This window comes from Coffea eugenioides, chromosome 5 (genome assembly GCF_003713205.1).
Source record: "Coffea eugenioides isolate CCC68of chromosome 5, Ceug_1.0, whole genome shotgun sequence".
NCBI lineage: Eukaryota > Viridiplantae > Streptophyta > Magnoliopsida > Gentianales > Rubiaceae > Coffea > Coffea eugenioides.
In genome coordinates, this window is record NC_040039.1 from 34,514,588 (window position 1) to 34,531,264 (window position 16,677).

General features: G+C 36.3%; 1 protein-coding gene across 1 annotated transcript; it reads left to right on the forward strand.

The window, feature by feature from the left end:
* The first annotated feature begins 10,822 nt into the window (after positions 1-10,822).
* LOC113770691 (protein NRT1/ PTR FAMILY 6.4) lies at positions 10,823-15,813 on the forward strand. The gene is made up of 5 exons (XM_027315239.1): positions 10,823-10,910; positions 11,051-11,171; positions 11,363-11,580; positions 13,738-14,279; positions 14,597-15,813. Exons 1-5 carry the CDS (start codon positions 10,908-10,910, stop codon positions 15,486-15,488), a joined length of 1,776 nt encoding a protein of 591 aa, XP_027171040.1. The 5' UTR covers positions 10,823-10,907; the 3' UTR covers positions 15,489-15,813.
* The last annotated feature ends 864 nt before the right edge of the window (positions 15,814-16,677 follow it).

Sequence of the window (16,677 nt, forward strand, 5' to 3'; positions counted from 1 at the left end):
TGCCCCGGTAGCCAGCAACTTTATAAAAAAAAAAAAAAATTCCGTTGCCGGGCTGTAGTGATGTCAGAGTTTAAAAAAAAAGATTCGTATTTTTTGCTGCCGGGTGTTAGGATGGCGGGTAATTGAATTAGGGTTTGTAAATTGGGAAGGGCCAAACGTTGTCGTTTTGATTAATTAGGGATTTAAAAGTCAGTTTAGTTAGTTAGTGGCTGAGTCACGTGAACTGTAATAAAAGCGGGGCCCATCGCTTTGCAAGGCATCAGAGTAATAACAGAAATCTGTTTCCTTCTCTCTCTCAACTTCCCTCCCTCGTATTCTCTCTCTCTCTCTCATTTCTCCTCATCTCTTAATCCTCTCCAATTGAATGGTTAATCACTGCCAATTGCATGATTAATCACTTCAGTTCATAACAATTGGTAATCAGAGCTTTGGATCCTCGGAGTGTGAACGAATCCATGGCAGAAGGCACTAGATTCAGGACTCTGGAAGAACAAGTGAAGAGGCAAGAAGGCAAGCTTCAAGAACTGATGGAATCCTTGCTGTCACATCAATCCGAACAACAACAATTGAAGAACAATCTGAAAAAAGAACTGGAAGAGAATAATAAACGAATGGAGAATTTGTTGACAGGAATGGAACAGAATTTCAACAAATCCTTGGATCAGAAGTTCAACGCGCTTCTATCCAAAATGACTTCTGTACAGGACAAGATTGCGGACAAAGAAGGAAGAATTATGGTGGATCAGTCGCCAATCCTACCTACACCTCCAGCTAATCAGAGACTACAACATGAAGGAGAACATCAACAACACTTCAGAAGAGATTGGGGTAAGTATCAGCTCCCAAATCCTCCTAAGATAGATTTGCAGCTGTTTACTGGAGAAAATCCTAGGGAGTGGTTGCGCAAATGTGATAAATACTTTATGAACTATCAAATTCCGGAAAATCAGAAGGTTGAAGTAATAGAGATGTACTTAGAAGACAAAGCTGATAGGTGGTTCCAGGGGGTAAAAATTGAGAAACCTGGATTAGGTTGGGTAGAATTTGGAGATCTGCTATGCAAAAGGTTCATTGACAGCATTTGCAAGGATGTTGTGGAAGAATTTAACAAACTACATCAAGAGGGCAGTGTGGAAGAATATCAGGAAAGATTTGAGGAATTGAAACCATTGATGTTGACTAAGAATCAAAATCTGGATGAAAACTACTTTATTTCTAGCTTCATCAGTGGCTTGAAAGAGGAAATCAAACCTATGATTAGAATGCTGAAACCTACTACCTTAATTGAAGCTTTTGAGTTGTCTCAGTGGCAAGAGTACTCAGTCAAAAAACAGAGTAAAAATTCCAAAGAGAGCTCCAAACAGCTGGTGGAAAATCGATTTGGAATGTCAAGGGTGAATACATCAGTTGTAGGCAACAACACCTATATGGTCCCTGTCAGTAATAACCAAAAAAATCCTAGGTTCAGCACCAAACCGCAGGAGGACACTAAAGAATTCAGGAAGATCTCAGCACAAGAGCTGCAATACAGAAGAAATAAAGGACTGTGCTTCAAGTGTGGGGAGAAATACACCATAGGTCACCAATGTAGGTTGGGGCATGTAAACTGCATGATACTAGATGATGAAGAAGATGCTGTGTTTGAAGATGCATTAGGAGAGCAGGAGGAGCAGACAGGAAACCCTGGTCAACCCATGGAACTGTCCCTGCATGCTTTGTCTAAATCACTGAAGAGAAAGACAATCACATTGACAGGCATCCTGGATGGTGAAAAAGTTTTTATTTTAGTGGACACTGGGAGCTCAGACAGTTATATCAACAGTGAGTTGGTCATTGGAATGGATATTGACTACAGATGGGTGGACCAGCCATTCTCTGTCATCATGGGAAATGGAACCAGTGTATCCAGCAATGCTATCTGTCCTAATGTGCACTGGAAGATTAATCAACATAGTTTTAGATTCGATTTAAAGATGATGGAGCTAGGGGGATGGGATATAATATTGGGAGTAGATTGGATGACACACTTCAGTCCTATCACATTTGACTTCCAACAACTCAGGATATCATTGCATCATCAGGGAAATGAAGTTCACTTGCATGGACAGGCAGAGGATTGTGATATGGACCTGATCAGAGGAAGGATTTGAGGACATTTATTGAGTATAAGAGGCAAATGTGCATGGCATTGAACTGTAAAAGTAACACAGAGGAGGGGGCAGATCTTATACCATCGGAAGTAGGAAAACTACTGCAGGAATATGATGATGTATTTCAGAAACCAAATTCTTTACCTCCTAGCAGAAGTGTAGATCATGAAATCCCTCTCAAACCAGAGACACAACCATTCAAATTGAAGCCTTACAGGTACCCTCACTGTCACAAGGAGGAACTAGAAAGGCAGGTGACAGAGATGCTTCAAACAGGGATAGTCAAGTACAATAACAGTCCATTTGCTTCCCCTGTGCTGTTGGTTAGGAAAAAGGAGGGAACTTGGTGGTTCTGTGTGGATTACAGGAAATTAAATGAAATGACTATTAAGAACAGGTTCCCAATTCCTAATGTAGATGAGTTATTGGATGAGCTAGCTGGTTCTGTCTATAAAACTAAACTGGATCTCACAGCCGGATACCATCAGATCAGAGTTAAGTCTCAGGACACTTTCAAGACAGCTTTTCAAACTCACTGTGGACATTTTGAGTTCCTGGTCATGTCTTTTGGACTCACCAATGCACCAGCAACATTTCAGTCACTGATGAACCAAGTATTCCAACCCTACTTGAGGAGATTTGTATTGGTCTTTTTTGACGATATTCTGGTATATAGTTCTACACTGGATGCTCATATACAACATTTAAGAACTGTACTAGAGGTATTAAGGAAGCACCAGCTCTATGTGAAAAAGTCTAAGTGTGCATTTGCTCAGAAGAAGGTGGATTACTTGGGGCATACCATTACTAATAAGTGTTATTCTTGGTTTTGATGATCACAAAGGATTTTGAAATGTTTATCTAACTCTCTTCAAATATAAGTGCTTTTTGCCTATCAAAGAATCAGGTACGAATATGTCAAGAAATGAAAATCAACCAAAAGAAGAAGCAAAAACAGGACACTCATGTCGGACGTCCGAAGGAATCGGTCGGACGACCGAAAGGATGAAGAACATCAAGAAGGAAATTCTATCGGACGCTCGTGAGAAAGCATCGGACGTCCGGATGGATCGGACGTACTCTTCGGACGCACATCGATCGGGTCGGACGTCCTAAAAATTCCACAAAGTGTTGATGACTCTCTGCTAAGACTCTGTCGGACGCTCGTAAGGAAGCATCGGACATCCTGAAGGATCGGACGCATGCTTCGGACGCACATCAATCTCATCGGACGTCCTAAAAATTCCACGAAGATTTGATAACTCTCTGGACGACGTTCGGACACAGAAGCTCGGACGATAAAATCCCATCGGACGTCCGAACAACAACTTGATTGGTTTTCGGACGATGGGATCGGACGATGACTAAGCCGTCGGACGTCCGACAGCTCCAACGGCTAGCTGACTCTTCATCTGCCTTCTATCAGTTGGAAGTATTAATGAAGCCCATTTTTGGTTCCCTTTAAATACAAACGATTCTGAATCAGATGGGACTTTTGCACACTTTGTTTACAAGATCTCAAGAGATATTTTAGCTAGAAAATAGTCTCCAAAGCTAGATTTGTTCTCCAAGTGGTGTGAATTCCTTGTGAGCATTTCTCTTGTGGTTGAAAGTTTCATTAGTGTAGCTTTGTTGAGGGTTATCTGAGTGATTGTAAAACTTCTTAGCTTGACTAACTGTGGCTTAGGGCAAGGAGGAAGTGCTCCCTCCATTGTACATCTAGTTGATCATCTTTCATCAAAGAGAAGTTGCTCAACCTAGTGATTGGTCTTCAAGTTTGAGGAAAGCTTGGTAGACAATCGGTTTGATATTCTATCTTATTCTTTTTTTTGTTTAATAAAATTCTCATTGCTTATCTATACTTGTTTTTCGAATCAATATTGCTCTCTTCTTCTAATCTATTTGATTGATCATTACTAGAAAAGAAGGTAAATTTTTATTAAGCAAAAATTGCATAAATTTGATTAAGATTTTAATCAACCTAATTCACCCTCCCTCTTAGGTTGTCTTTGGGCCTTACAATAAGGGTGTCAGTATGGATTACTCAAAAATCAGTAGCATCTTCCAATGGTCTGTTCCTAAATCAATCAAGGAACTGAGGGGTTTCTTGGGTCTCACAGGGTATTATAGGAGATTTATAAAACACTATGGCCTTGTGTGTAAACCGCTCACAGAACTGTTAAGAAAAGACAACTTTAAATGGAACAGTCAGGCACAAGAATCCTTTGACCAATTGAAGAAGTTAATGTGCTCAACTCCAGTACCTCAGTTACCAGATTTTCAGAAACCCTTTGTAGTGGAGACAGATGCTAGTGGGGAAGGAATTGGGGCAGTGTTAATGTAAGAGGGACATCCCATTGCTTTTCTGAGTAAGGTCTTATCAGTCAAGAATTTGGGGCTCTCAGTTTATGAGAAGGAGCTCTTAGCTTTAGTTATGGCTATCACTAAGTGAAGGCATTACCTAGTGGGAAGTCATTTCATTATAAGGACTGATCATCAGTCACTAAAGTACCTCTTGGATCAAAAGCTGAACACTGCCATTCAACACAAATGGATGACTAAGCTATTGGGATTGGATTATGAGATACAATATAAGAGAGGAACTGACAACCAAGTGGCAGATGCGTTATCCAGGAGGCATGAATCTGCATCCTTGGAAGAGATGGGATCCTGTCTAGCTATTTCATCTGTCAAGCCTGGATGGATTGAGAAGTTGCAAAATAGCTATGAAGGGGATTCACATTGTCAAGATGTCATGAGCCAACTGGTTCTAGACCCCATTTCACATTCTGACTATACTTTGTTGGATAGGATCCTGAGGTACCAAGGAAGGATCTATATAGGGAATGACAACAACATCAGGAACCAGATAATTCAGGCATTACATGACTCAGCTATAGGGGGGCACTCTGGCCAGAAGAACTGTTGGCAGAAACTCAAGTCCCTATTCTACTGGCCTGGTATGAAGCAGGAAGTGATAACCTATGTGCAAAACTGTGATGCCTGTCAAAGGAACAAATTTGAACATGTTCCTTACCCTGGGCTGTTACAACCAATTCCAGTACCTAAACGAGCATGGCTTCATATTTCTATGGATTTTATTGAGAAACTCCCTAAGTCACAGGGGTATGACACTATTCTGGTAGTGATTGATAGGTTTACTAAGTTTGAACACTTCATCAGGCTTACTCATCCCTTTACAGTCAAGAGTGTTGCTCAGGACTTCCTAGACCATGTTTACAGGTTACATGGCTTGCCAGAGTCTATCATCACTGATAGGGATAAAGTATTCACTAGTGTGTTCTGGAGGGAACTCTTCAAAATAGTGGGAGTGGAACTGAACTATTCATCAGCTTATCACCCACAAACTGATGGGCAGAGTGAAAGGCTAAATCAGTGTGTTGAGAGTTACTTGAGATGCATGACAGGGGAACTTCCCTCACAGTGGAGTAAATGGCTATCACTGGCAGAGTGGTGGTATAATTCCACTTATCATTCTAGTCTGGATATGACTCCTTTTGAAGCTCTGTTTGGTTACAGACCTATACCATTGCCCTTAGGACCCTATATGGATTCAGTGGTACCTGCTATGTCCAATATGGTTCAAGAGAGAAGCAGAATCTCAAGTTGCATTAAGGAATATTTAGCAAAAGCTCAACAAAGGATGAAACATTATGCAGATCAACATCGGACTGAGAGGAGCTTTTCTGTGGGTGACTGGGTGTTCTTAAAGCTGCAACCATATAGGCAACAGACTATAGCTGTGAGGAAGTGTCTCAAGTTGTCAGCAAAATACTATGGACCATTTCAGGTGGAGGAGAGGATTGGGGCGGTAGCTTATAGGCTTAAACTACCATCAGAGGCACGACTACATCCTGTATTCCATGTCTCTTTGTTAAAGAAAAAACTGGGGCCACTACACAGCAGCTTCCCTAACCTGCCAGAACTGGATGAATATGATCAATGTCCGTTGAAACCAGAAACCATATTGAAAAGGAGAGTAATCATGCGTGAAGGAAGGCCTGTCATTCAGTTCCTGATCAAATGGAATCATCTGAGTTATGATGAAGCTTCTTGGGAGGACAAGACTTTCATTGAGAATGAGTTTCCTGAATTCCAGACTTGAGGACAAGTCTGATTTCATGGGGAAGGAATTGTTAGGATGGCGGGTAATTGAATCAGGGTTTGTAAATTGGGAAGGGCCAAACGTTGTCGTTTTGATTAATTAGGGATTTAAAAGTCAGTTTAGTTAGTTAGTGGCTGAGTCACGTGAACTGTAATAAAAGCGGGGCCTATCGCTTTGCAAGGCATCAGAGTAATAACAGAAATCTGTTTCCTTCTCTCTCTCAATTTCCCTCCCTCGTATTCTCTCTCTCTCTCTCTCTCATTTCTCCTCATCTCTTAATCCTCTCCAATTGAATGGTTAATCACTGCCAGTTGCATGATTAATCACTTCAGTTCATAACACCGGGCAGACACAGCCCGACAGCCATAGATTTGCAGTGAACCCTTGTCAGACCCATAAACGTCCGACTTTTCCTTTTTTTCAACGATATTCTGAGTAATTAGCCCCTTTTCAGCCGGTAATTATTATTGAGTATAAGGCCAAACAACTGAACAAGGTAAGGAAAGTAATGAAAAGAAAAGGGGAGTTTATGTTTTATTATCTTTTGTTTCTACCCAATTCAACATTTAAATTTAATGATTTCACACCTTAATATCTTCAGGCATATTTCATACAAAACATAGAACATCTTAATTAATTTAGTATCTTTAAATTGTCTAGACAAAACTTACTTTAAAAAATAAATAATAAATTATTTATTTATCACTTAATGTAAATATACTCAACTGTTAAGATTTTAATACTTAATAATTTAGTAACTTAACAAATTCATATTTTAAATTTCAGATTTTAGATTTCATCTTTATCAAATGCACTTTAAGTTTGGATGAAATGTTTTCTACAAGAGAGAGAGAGAGAGAGAGAGAGAGAGTAATTTGTTTTTCTAATCTTGTTTGGTTTTTCGCACAAAAAAAAAGAAGAGGAAGGATTAAATTGGTTAAAAGTTCTTCTTTTCAAATATGTAGACTTTTGTTATCTTTTTTCCCTTGCACTAAGTTTGAATGGGTATGATCTGTATTAAAAAGGAAAAAAGACAAAACATGAATTTGTTCTTTTGCGTTTGGGTCTCTGGGAGAGCTTTAAGCTAAAGGAGTGGAAAGATTCAAACCTAATTACCAAATTCTGACTCCCAAATGTAGGCCAAAGGACTTGCAAGTTAGCTAGATCAACTTTTTCTTTATTTTTTAACAGCAGATTACAGATCTCTAAGCATTTTCAGATGACAGCAAATTAGCATTTCTAACATAGATAGCGACACTTACGTTATTATCATTGGTTTGTGCTTTGTTTTTTTTTTTTTTTTTTTTTTTTTTTTTTTTTGTTGGGGAGGTCTCCACTTGCGTTTGCTCTTTTAATTTGTTTTTCGAGGAGTTTTAAGAAAAGGAATGAGAGGGTTAAAAAATAAAAAGAAAATTTGGTTCTATTTGTTTAGCAAAAAAAAAATGAAAATTCTTCTCTCCAAATGTGAAGGTTTCTATTATCTTTTCCCCTTAAGTTGAATTTGAGTGGAATGTTTTGTGTATATATCAAAAAGAAGAAGAAGAAAAGAAAATATAAACTGTTCTTTTTTGTTTGGGAGAATTTTAAGGTAAAGTAGCGGAAGTCCCCGTTTGGAAGGTGAGTTTTTTGGGTGATTGTCTAAAACTTTACTGTAACTTATTGTAGAAATTTTTAAAAAAATTTTTGAAATGTGTTTTTTTTTGAATATTTTGAAGTGTATAGTTTAAAAATTTTGAAAAGTTTTTTGAGGTTACTGTAGCTAAAGTTTTTAAAAACTTTTTAGCAGACAAACTTGGCAAAAAACTTGGCTTCCAAACAAGGCCGCTCAACGTTTTTTAAGTAGTCAAACTCAATCCACCAAATTACAAAACCTGATGATCAAATTCTGATTCCCAAATGTATACCAGAGCACTTGAAAGTTAGCAAGATCAAAATTTTTCATTACTTTTTGACTGCAGACACATCCATGCATTTTTAGATGCCAGCAAGTCAGCAATTTTTTTTTTTTTTTTTCCGAAACGATAAGTGATTTTATAGATGAACAAAACCTTTACAAGTCAGCAAGTCAGCAATTAGAGGTTGTAGAATTAGATGTCCCGGGTTCAATTCTGTTCATTTCCTTTGATTTTTTAAGTCCCACCTCTCTCTTGTCGGACACAAAATTTTTTTTTTTTTAAAAAAAAACCAGCAACTCTACCTAACATAGATAAGGACACTTGCGTTATTATCATCTTTTTTGCTTTTGAGAGGCGTCTTCTAGTTTCTCACGTATATACACCAAAGACCAAGGTGCGGTTGAGAAATGTCATGAATGCAGTCGGCATTTTCGTTGGTTTTTCCTTTGGACACCTCAAATTGATTCACACCATGGAACTAAAACAGATAATCAACAAAAATACAGCACATATTTGAAAAGGGATTGCTATTTAACATAAATGGTAGATAAATTGAATCTAGAAGAAATAGAGCCTCTATTATAAGCAAATTCTGTCCCATTACCTTTCTTGAAAAGATAACAAAGACCCCGTTTGGCAAGTGAGTTTTTTGGGTATTTGTCTAAAACTTTACTGTAACTTACTTTAGAAATTCTAGAAAAATTTTTTGAAATGTGTAAATTTTTGGATATTTTGAAGTGCATAGTTTAAAATTTTTGAGAAGTTTTTTGAGATTACTATAATAAAGTTGTTAAAAAACTTATAGTAGACAAACTTGGCCAAAAACTTGCTTGCCAAACAAGGCCAAAGTTCCCTGCATCAGCACATTCTTGAGTTTTGTGGTGGCGGGCTCGGATTAGGGATGGGGATAATGGAGTTGCTGTAGATGTTAATAGGGTATTTTGAGCATGCCATTTGGAAAGTTAATGTTGCAAAATGTTTGGTATACAGGTCCCTCTTACACTCTTTCCAAATAGAAAACAAAGATTCTTTAAGGATTATTGTTCTTGTGTTGACAATGTAGAAAATTATTATATAAGCCGATTTAGATTAATTATAGATGCATAGAAAAGGATCTTTGAAATGTGAATATAGATTTTATGTCATGAATCTCAACTCATTTGCTTAAAATCTCCATTTCATTGTCACCGAAGGAAGCACTGGTACAGCACCCTTTTTCTTTGGGGTTTTTTTGTAAGGGAGAATTATGCATATCTTGATTAGAATCCTACCAAAAGGCTTTTTTGATCTTGTGGAACCATGAAGACATGCCCCTGCAAGGATTGTCCTTAAAAGCACTCCCAACTATTGGGACAAATTAATTTGCCCTCTCAAAAATTCCCAAGGAATTACAGAAGCAATTGTATGACGCATTGGATGACTTCGTAATAATTCGATATGGATTTGGAGCCTTACAAGTTTTAGTTCAAACGGATTGTATAAATTTAATAACATCAGGTGTAAATTTGTATAATTTCAGTGTAATTGTAATATTTCATACAAGTATAAATTACAAGCTCAAATTTTACACCAAACTTGTGCTAATTTACGCCAGATGGTATAAGAACTACATAATTATTTTGAATTAGATAACAAGACTTTCATATTAAAGACTCTTCCTCATTATACAACTAACAAAACTTTCAATTCTGATGATTAATCGGTTAAAACTTTTTTATGCTCACAATGTAATTTTTTTAAAAATTTTTACTTATCATTTCTAGATACATGCATCATGTGTAAGTGTAAAAAAAAAAAAAAAAAAAGTAAGGATTGACTACACTGTTAACTTACTTATCTTTGATTATTGGGGCTAACACTTTATGTGTGGTACATCTCAAGTATAATCCACCATGTAAAATAGGACCCTTATAATTTAGGCACATTCTCATTTTAGTCCTTAAATTTTATTTTTGGATACTTACCCCTAACGTATGAAATTCATTTCACTTTAGTACAATAAAACTAATGGAATATTTCGTCCCACTTTCGGCATCACTTTCTTGCTATTCTATTAATTTTGACAATTGAGTGGGATGATTTTCATGCTGTAAGGGGTAAAAAAGTGTCTAAGATTAAAGTTTAAGTACTAAAGTAGAATAAATTTTATACTTTAGAGAGTCAAATGTTTAAATTGCAGTTTAAGGACTAAAGTGCGTCTACAATTCAAGAGTCCAAAATGCAATTAACCAGCAATTTACAATATGTGGAAGGCTTCCAAAATTAACTTTGCAGAGGTAATATGCAATTATGGTAAAAGGCCAAAACTCTCCTGATTTTATACGGCGTGAAGTGCAATAATTAATGGTCCCATGCATAGAGATAAGAAATTGATTGGGATAAAGAGGTGTCATATCCACCTCTTTTCTTTTTCGGTAAGAATGTCATCTCCACCTCTAGAAAAGAAAAAAGATGTCATTTTCTAATTGTGTTGCTCTAATTATTGCATTGGAGAATCACAACCACAGGCTGATACTTCCAAAAACATTCGCAAACAAAAAAGCTTATAATTTCACACATTTTTTTTTTGCTTTGGACATGTGGATATCATACAATAGTTGCCAACTATAATTCTCAGCTTTCATTATTATATATACAGCATATATACATATATATATATTCCATTATTCCTCAAACCTAAGCAAGAGTTAAGATACCATTTTCTCTTCCTTTCTCTCCATAGTCCACAAAAACAAAATGGTAGGAGTACCATACTACCATTTAGCTATCCTTAGCAACAAATTTTATTACTTAGTTGAATTCTATGTTAACTACACCATTAGCTATCCCTTTGCTTAATTATGTTCACTACTTACTTTTCTCTTAACTGTATTGAACAGGTTCTAATTGATAGCAATGCTGATAAAGATGCTGCAAATAATGGAGAAGTAGTTGATTTTCGAGGAAATCCAGTTGATAAAACAAGAACTGGTGGATGGTTTGCTGCAGGACGCATTTTAGGTGCTTAATTATTTTAATTTCGTATTAGTTATCATCTTTTTTTTCTTTGTTTTTTGCAATAAACGCATTTATTCCATCATATTTTAAGTCCATTATCAACTCGTTTTATTTGTTTCAATTTTTCATGGTGGAAGTTTAGTCTTTCGCAGAATATAGAGAGTCATTTTAACATGAACACACTTTTGGTATAGGGAGCGAGCTATCTGAAAGGATTGTTGTGATGGGAATTTCCGTGAACTTGGTGACATATTTGGTTGGAGATTTGCATCTTTCATCTTCGAAATCTGCAAATTGTGTCAGCAACTTTATGGGCTCTCTCAATCTTCTTGGCCTTCTTGGCGGGTTCTTGGCAGATGCTAAACTTGGCCGCTACTTGACGGTTGCTATATCTGCTTCTATTTGTGCCTTGGTGAGCCTTTGTTTTGATGATAATGAACTTTTTTCTTTTTGTTTTTTTCTGTCGAGTCAGAGCGACAAAGGGGCTACATCTAAAAGAATCGTGACAGCAAGGCACTCGATCCCTTCCAAATAATGAACTTAAGGGTCACATTTTTTGCAGCTTGACATTATTTAGTATGCCAAAGCGAATTCTCAAGAATTAGAAACAAAAAAAAAAGAGTAAAAAGATATATTTAAAACAATTTTAGTAAAAAAGTAGTATATATCGGCACGACGACGTAATATGTAATATTAAACTATTTGAGTGTCATTATTAGATCTTGAATTGTTTACATTTGATTTTGACTTTTAAATTTAGATTCGTCTTTAGCTAAAAGCTGTCTAGTACCTGATTTTAAACCTTTTTTTACTTAAAATTTTTGCATTAAGTACTTAGCAATCTTTTTCAAGAATCACTTATTTATTTGTTGGTTTGCTACCTCACAAATTGAATAAATATTTACAATATTTCGCTGCAAGAGAAGGGGGGACGGACAAACTCACTTATGGCGTCAGGTTCCCTTGTATAAAACAAGCATCGCTTTGTTTGGATTCCCTGTTTTTGGAGTGTGTTTCAAAAATTAGTTTTTAAAATACAATAAAAAATTTTAAAAAGTACTCTAAAAGTATATCAAAAACAAGTATCGCTTTGTTTGGAGTGTTCTTCAGGGTTCATTTGGTTTGGTGCAGAAAACTATCTGAGCATTTTCTTCGAAATTTTTACTCTAAAAAGTATATCCTATTATAAAGAATATTCCCCCTTTTTTATTTCTCTATCTTGAAAAACCTTGTTAAGTATGAAGGCTTATGTGATTTCACTGGCTAGTCAAAAGCATATCCTCACAATAATTACAAACTATTGGAATCTTTCGATTTGCAAAATTCTGATATCAAAATAATTGTTTAAAATTAACCAGACAATTTATAGTAATGATTTTTGCGTCCTGGTTTTATGACACCATAGAAGATTTAAAATAATTATTGAGCATCCACAAAGTGGCTTTTTCCATAACAGAACTTGATATTGTATTCAACAAAAGAGAATCAACTCACCTGATTTGCCAAAAAGAACAAAAAAAAAAAAAAATGATGTATTATGTATAAGCTACATAACCCTAAACACCCCCCATATTTAACTGCAAAATAAAACACACTAATTTTTGAGATTTTTCTTCTTGGTAGAATTGATTCTTACAAAAATTATAGTCAAAATTATTTCTTAGTAAGACAGGGATTAGGGTAAGACTTATAAAGACGTGTGATTTGGGGGATAGCATTATAAATTATACAGAATTTTAGAGGGAGCTAAGTCTAAGTTCAGAAAGGGTACAGTTGAAATCATAAATACTTTGAAGGAACATAAAACAAATTTCAAGTTCTCCAGGGCCTATAGCACTTGCATCACTGCCGGTGGTCCACTTCAGACCAATCACACAAAATCTTATACTACCATTCTCAATCAATCTTTAATCTGTTCATTCTGAATCAGGGATACATGTATAATCTCATTTTGATCTTATGAACTTTGGTATTAAATTATGGAAACAACCATAGAGTTCACAGAAGCACGAAATTTTTGGTTGATTGTTGCAAGAAACTATGACTGAACTATTGCAATATCATAAAATGGTTAGGTGATGTTATACTCAGATCTATTTTCATGGATAACCAAAAATCAAAATATTTTTATTATACTTTTTGGCCATAATTGATATGAAAACTTTTATCACTAGCTAGCTGAAAGAATCAAAATTCATTGAATAGTTCTTGTGTAGGGAAGAGTGGCCAGGACATTTTTGGCAGGGTCTAACAGCAATTTTTCATGTTAAAGTCACATGTTTTTGTTTATATGCAATGCTTGTCTTCTTGGTACATGCATTGCACAAATTTGTACTATATTTGCGAAATAGTTGTTCTGACAATCGTTTTAACCCTAATTCTCCAATGAAGCATTGCTCAATTTACACCGCAAATCTTAGAGCTAAGTTAATATTAGAACCATAATTCATAGATTACAGGCAAGGCAATAACTTTTTGTATTCTTCTTGGTTTTGCTGGCAAGAAATAAATTAATTTCATGATTATTACAAATGCATCAAATTGTTGAGAAATCAAATCTTTCATACAGGGAGTGACATTTTTGACACTGACCACATCACTCCATAGCATGAGACCCCCACCCTGCAGTGACCCCAGAAAACAGCAATGTATAGAGGCAAGCAGTGGGCAACTAGCAATGCTTTACATATCTCTCTATACTATAGCACTGGGTGGTGGAGGAATCAAATCAAATGTTTCAGGTTTTGGGTCTGATCAGTTTGATAATTCAGATCCAAAAGAGGAGAAGGCCATGGTCTACTTCTTCAACAGATTCTACTTCTGTATTAGCATGGGATCATTGTTCGCTGTAACAGTTCTGGTTTACATCCAAGATAATGTAGGCAGAGGATGGGGATATGGTATATCAGCTGGTACAATGATCATTGCACTCACAGTTTTGCTCTCTGGTACACCATTGTATCGGTACAAGAAGCCGCAGGGAAGTCCATTGACTATTGTATATAGGGTGATTTTCTTGGCCTTGAAAAAGAGGAGCCTCCCTCTTCCTTCTAAACCAAACATGTTGAATGGATTTTACAATTCAAAAGTTCCACATACAGAAAAGTTCAGGTAAATCATACATCTATTTGTGAATTGTAATTACCAATTCTTTGTTAGTATAGACTTCAATCTGCACATATTGCTTACTCTAGTGAAGAGTCGCAAGGCTGACAACTTGAGTATTGAACCCTAGTGCATTTCCACAATTGATGAGATCCATTCTGCCTTGGGAATATTGATAACTCTGTAATGATTAACAAGATAGGGAAGTTTACGCGTAAAGCTCAAATAAATCGATAGTGTTAACAAGACAGCATTCAATTGTATTGAAATATCAACTGCTGCAGTAAAACAGATTCTAACAATTTTCTGTTTCTATCAAGCAGGTGGGTTGAGAAGGCTGCAATTCTTGATGACTTTGCAATTGCCAATGACAACCAGAATAACCCTTGGATAGTTTCAACAGTGTCTGAGGTTGAAGAAGTGAAAATGGTACTAAAGCTCATCCCTATTTGGTGTACGTGTATACTTTTCTGGACAGTGTACTCTCAGATGAATACTTTTAGCGTTGAGCAAGGTACCTTTATGAACCGAAAAATTGGTACCTTTGAAGTGCCTTCAGGATCCATGCCTTTCTTTCTCTTCAGCAGCATTCTTCTATTTACTTCCCTAAATGAGAGGGTCTTCGTTCCCCTAGCGAGAAAAATCACTGGCCAAACTCAAGGAATCGCAAGCCTTCAGCGCGTTGGAGCTGGACTCATATTCTCAGTTGTTGGCATGGTAGTTTCAGGAATCGTAGAAAAGCAACGAAGGGAAAGTTTCGTTGTACACAACAAGATAATCAGTGCATTCTGGCTTGTCCCTCAGTTTTTCCTTGTTGGTGCTGGAGAAGCTTTTGCCTATGTAGGTCAGCTTGAGTTCTTCATCAGGGAGGCACCAGAAAGGATGAAATCCATGAGCACAGGTCTATTTCTTGCCACCCTTTCAATGGGCTACTTTGTTAGCAGCTTGCTTGTGTCCATAGTAAACACGGTAAATGGAAGTTGGCTTAGGAGCAACCTCAACAGAGCTAAGTTGGAGAACTTCTACTGGATGCTAGCAGTGATGGGGATGATAAATTTCCTAGTTTTCCTTATTGTTGCCAGGAGACACCAATACAAGATTCAACACTATAATAGTTCTAATGGACAACTGGTGGAGCTACCATGTTGGAAGGATGATAAATTGGACTTGAAGGAGATCAAATTTGATATAGAAGCTAAGGAGGTAGCGGGATAGTCCTGCAGTCCTGAAGAAGTTGTTCAGTATTCTTTCTAGCGCCAAAAGTCTTAGCAGATTATTCTTTTTGTCCCAGTAAAAGATTAAGATTTGGAAGCCTTCAAGTCTGGATTAGTGCAGTGAGGATTGCAAAATGCACTTTCATCAAAGAAAATATGATTTTAGCTTGCTTGTGTTATAATTATCATTTTTATTCAAAGCTTTCTACCTGATCTTTTCTTGGGATTTGCATTCCAGGCAGTGTCACTAGCCAACATCATGTATAAGAATGCAATCTAATGACTAAATGCATGTGATGTCCAGGCACAGGTAAAAATTTGCAGAAGTGAGATACAGAGTAAACCATAAGCATCTCCATATTTCATTTCTCATCACTGAAAACTCAGGTGTTCTTTTATGATAAAATATAATATTTCATTCCGTAAAATCTATACCAATAGCAGAAAATACATTAAACATATCACAAAAACAACTAATCTAAAAAATCACTAGATTTAACAGATCTAGAAAATAACGAAAGTTACAATGCGAAACTCCAACGGATCAGATAAATCGCGAACTTGTTTTGCTTTGGTTAAGACACTTTGATGTATCAGGCTGGGCTAGTTCAATAGGACCACCAGAAGTCCGTGATCAAGAAACTACAAGAGGACTTTTGTATCTAGAGAAAAGTTAATTGCATCAATTGCGTGATGATCAAATTTATTTGTAACTCAACTGATGAACAGAGTTCAAGGAAAGCAGATGAATCATCCATAATCACCTAAGTAAACATCTCAATGAATAGTTCTTTCAAGAGTGTTATATTCTTGGCTCACTGGAAGAAGTGAATTTACTAAAACTGCATCATATAATCATCTTTACGGGAAATATGCATAATATGCGCATCACATTTTGCTGTTCAAACTTTTGCGTCACTTTGAAATGATGCATTTGCGTTCTCACATAAATAAAACACACTAATATGGTCCCCAAACTGTAATTCCGATCAACTTTTCCAGTTCCTTTTTTTTTTCCTTGAAAACCAGCAGAGAAACCTACACGTGATAAATTTTAAAGGGACTTAATGGTAAATTCACTAATTTTTATTTAATTAGTCTAGATGATAAAGTTAATTTTCATGATTATTTAATTTGAACTCGATTCAATAAAAGTTTGTTTATACTAGGTTTAAGAAGTAAAAAATTCA

What these genes read in the sequence shown, in the direction of transcription:
- LOC113770691 (XM_027315239.1), top strand. An exon ending in CTGCTTCTATTTGTGCCTTG is followed by an intron (nt 11,581 to 13,737) that starts GTGAGCCTTTGT and finishes TCTTTCATACAG; the next exon opens with GGAGTGACATTTTTGACACT. An exon ending in CCACATACAGAAAAGTTCAG is followed by an intron (nt 14,280 to 14,596) that starts GTAAATCATACA and finishes TCTATCAAGCAG; the next exon opens with GTGGGTTGAGAAGGCTGCAA.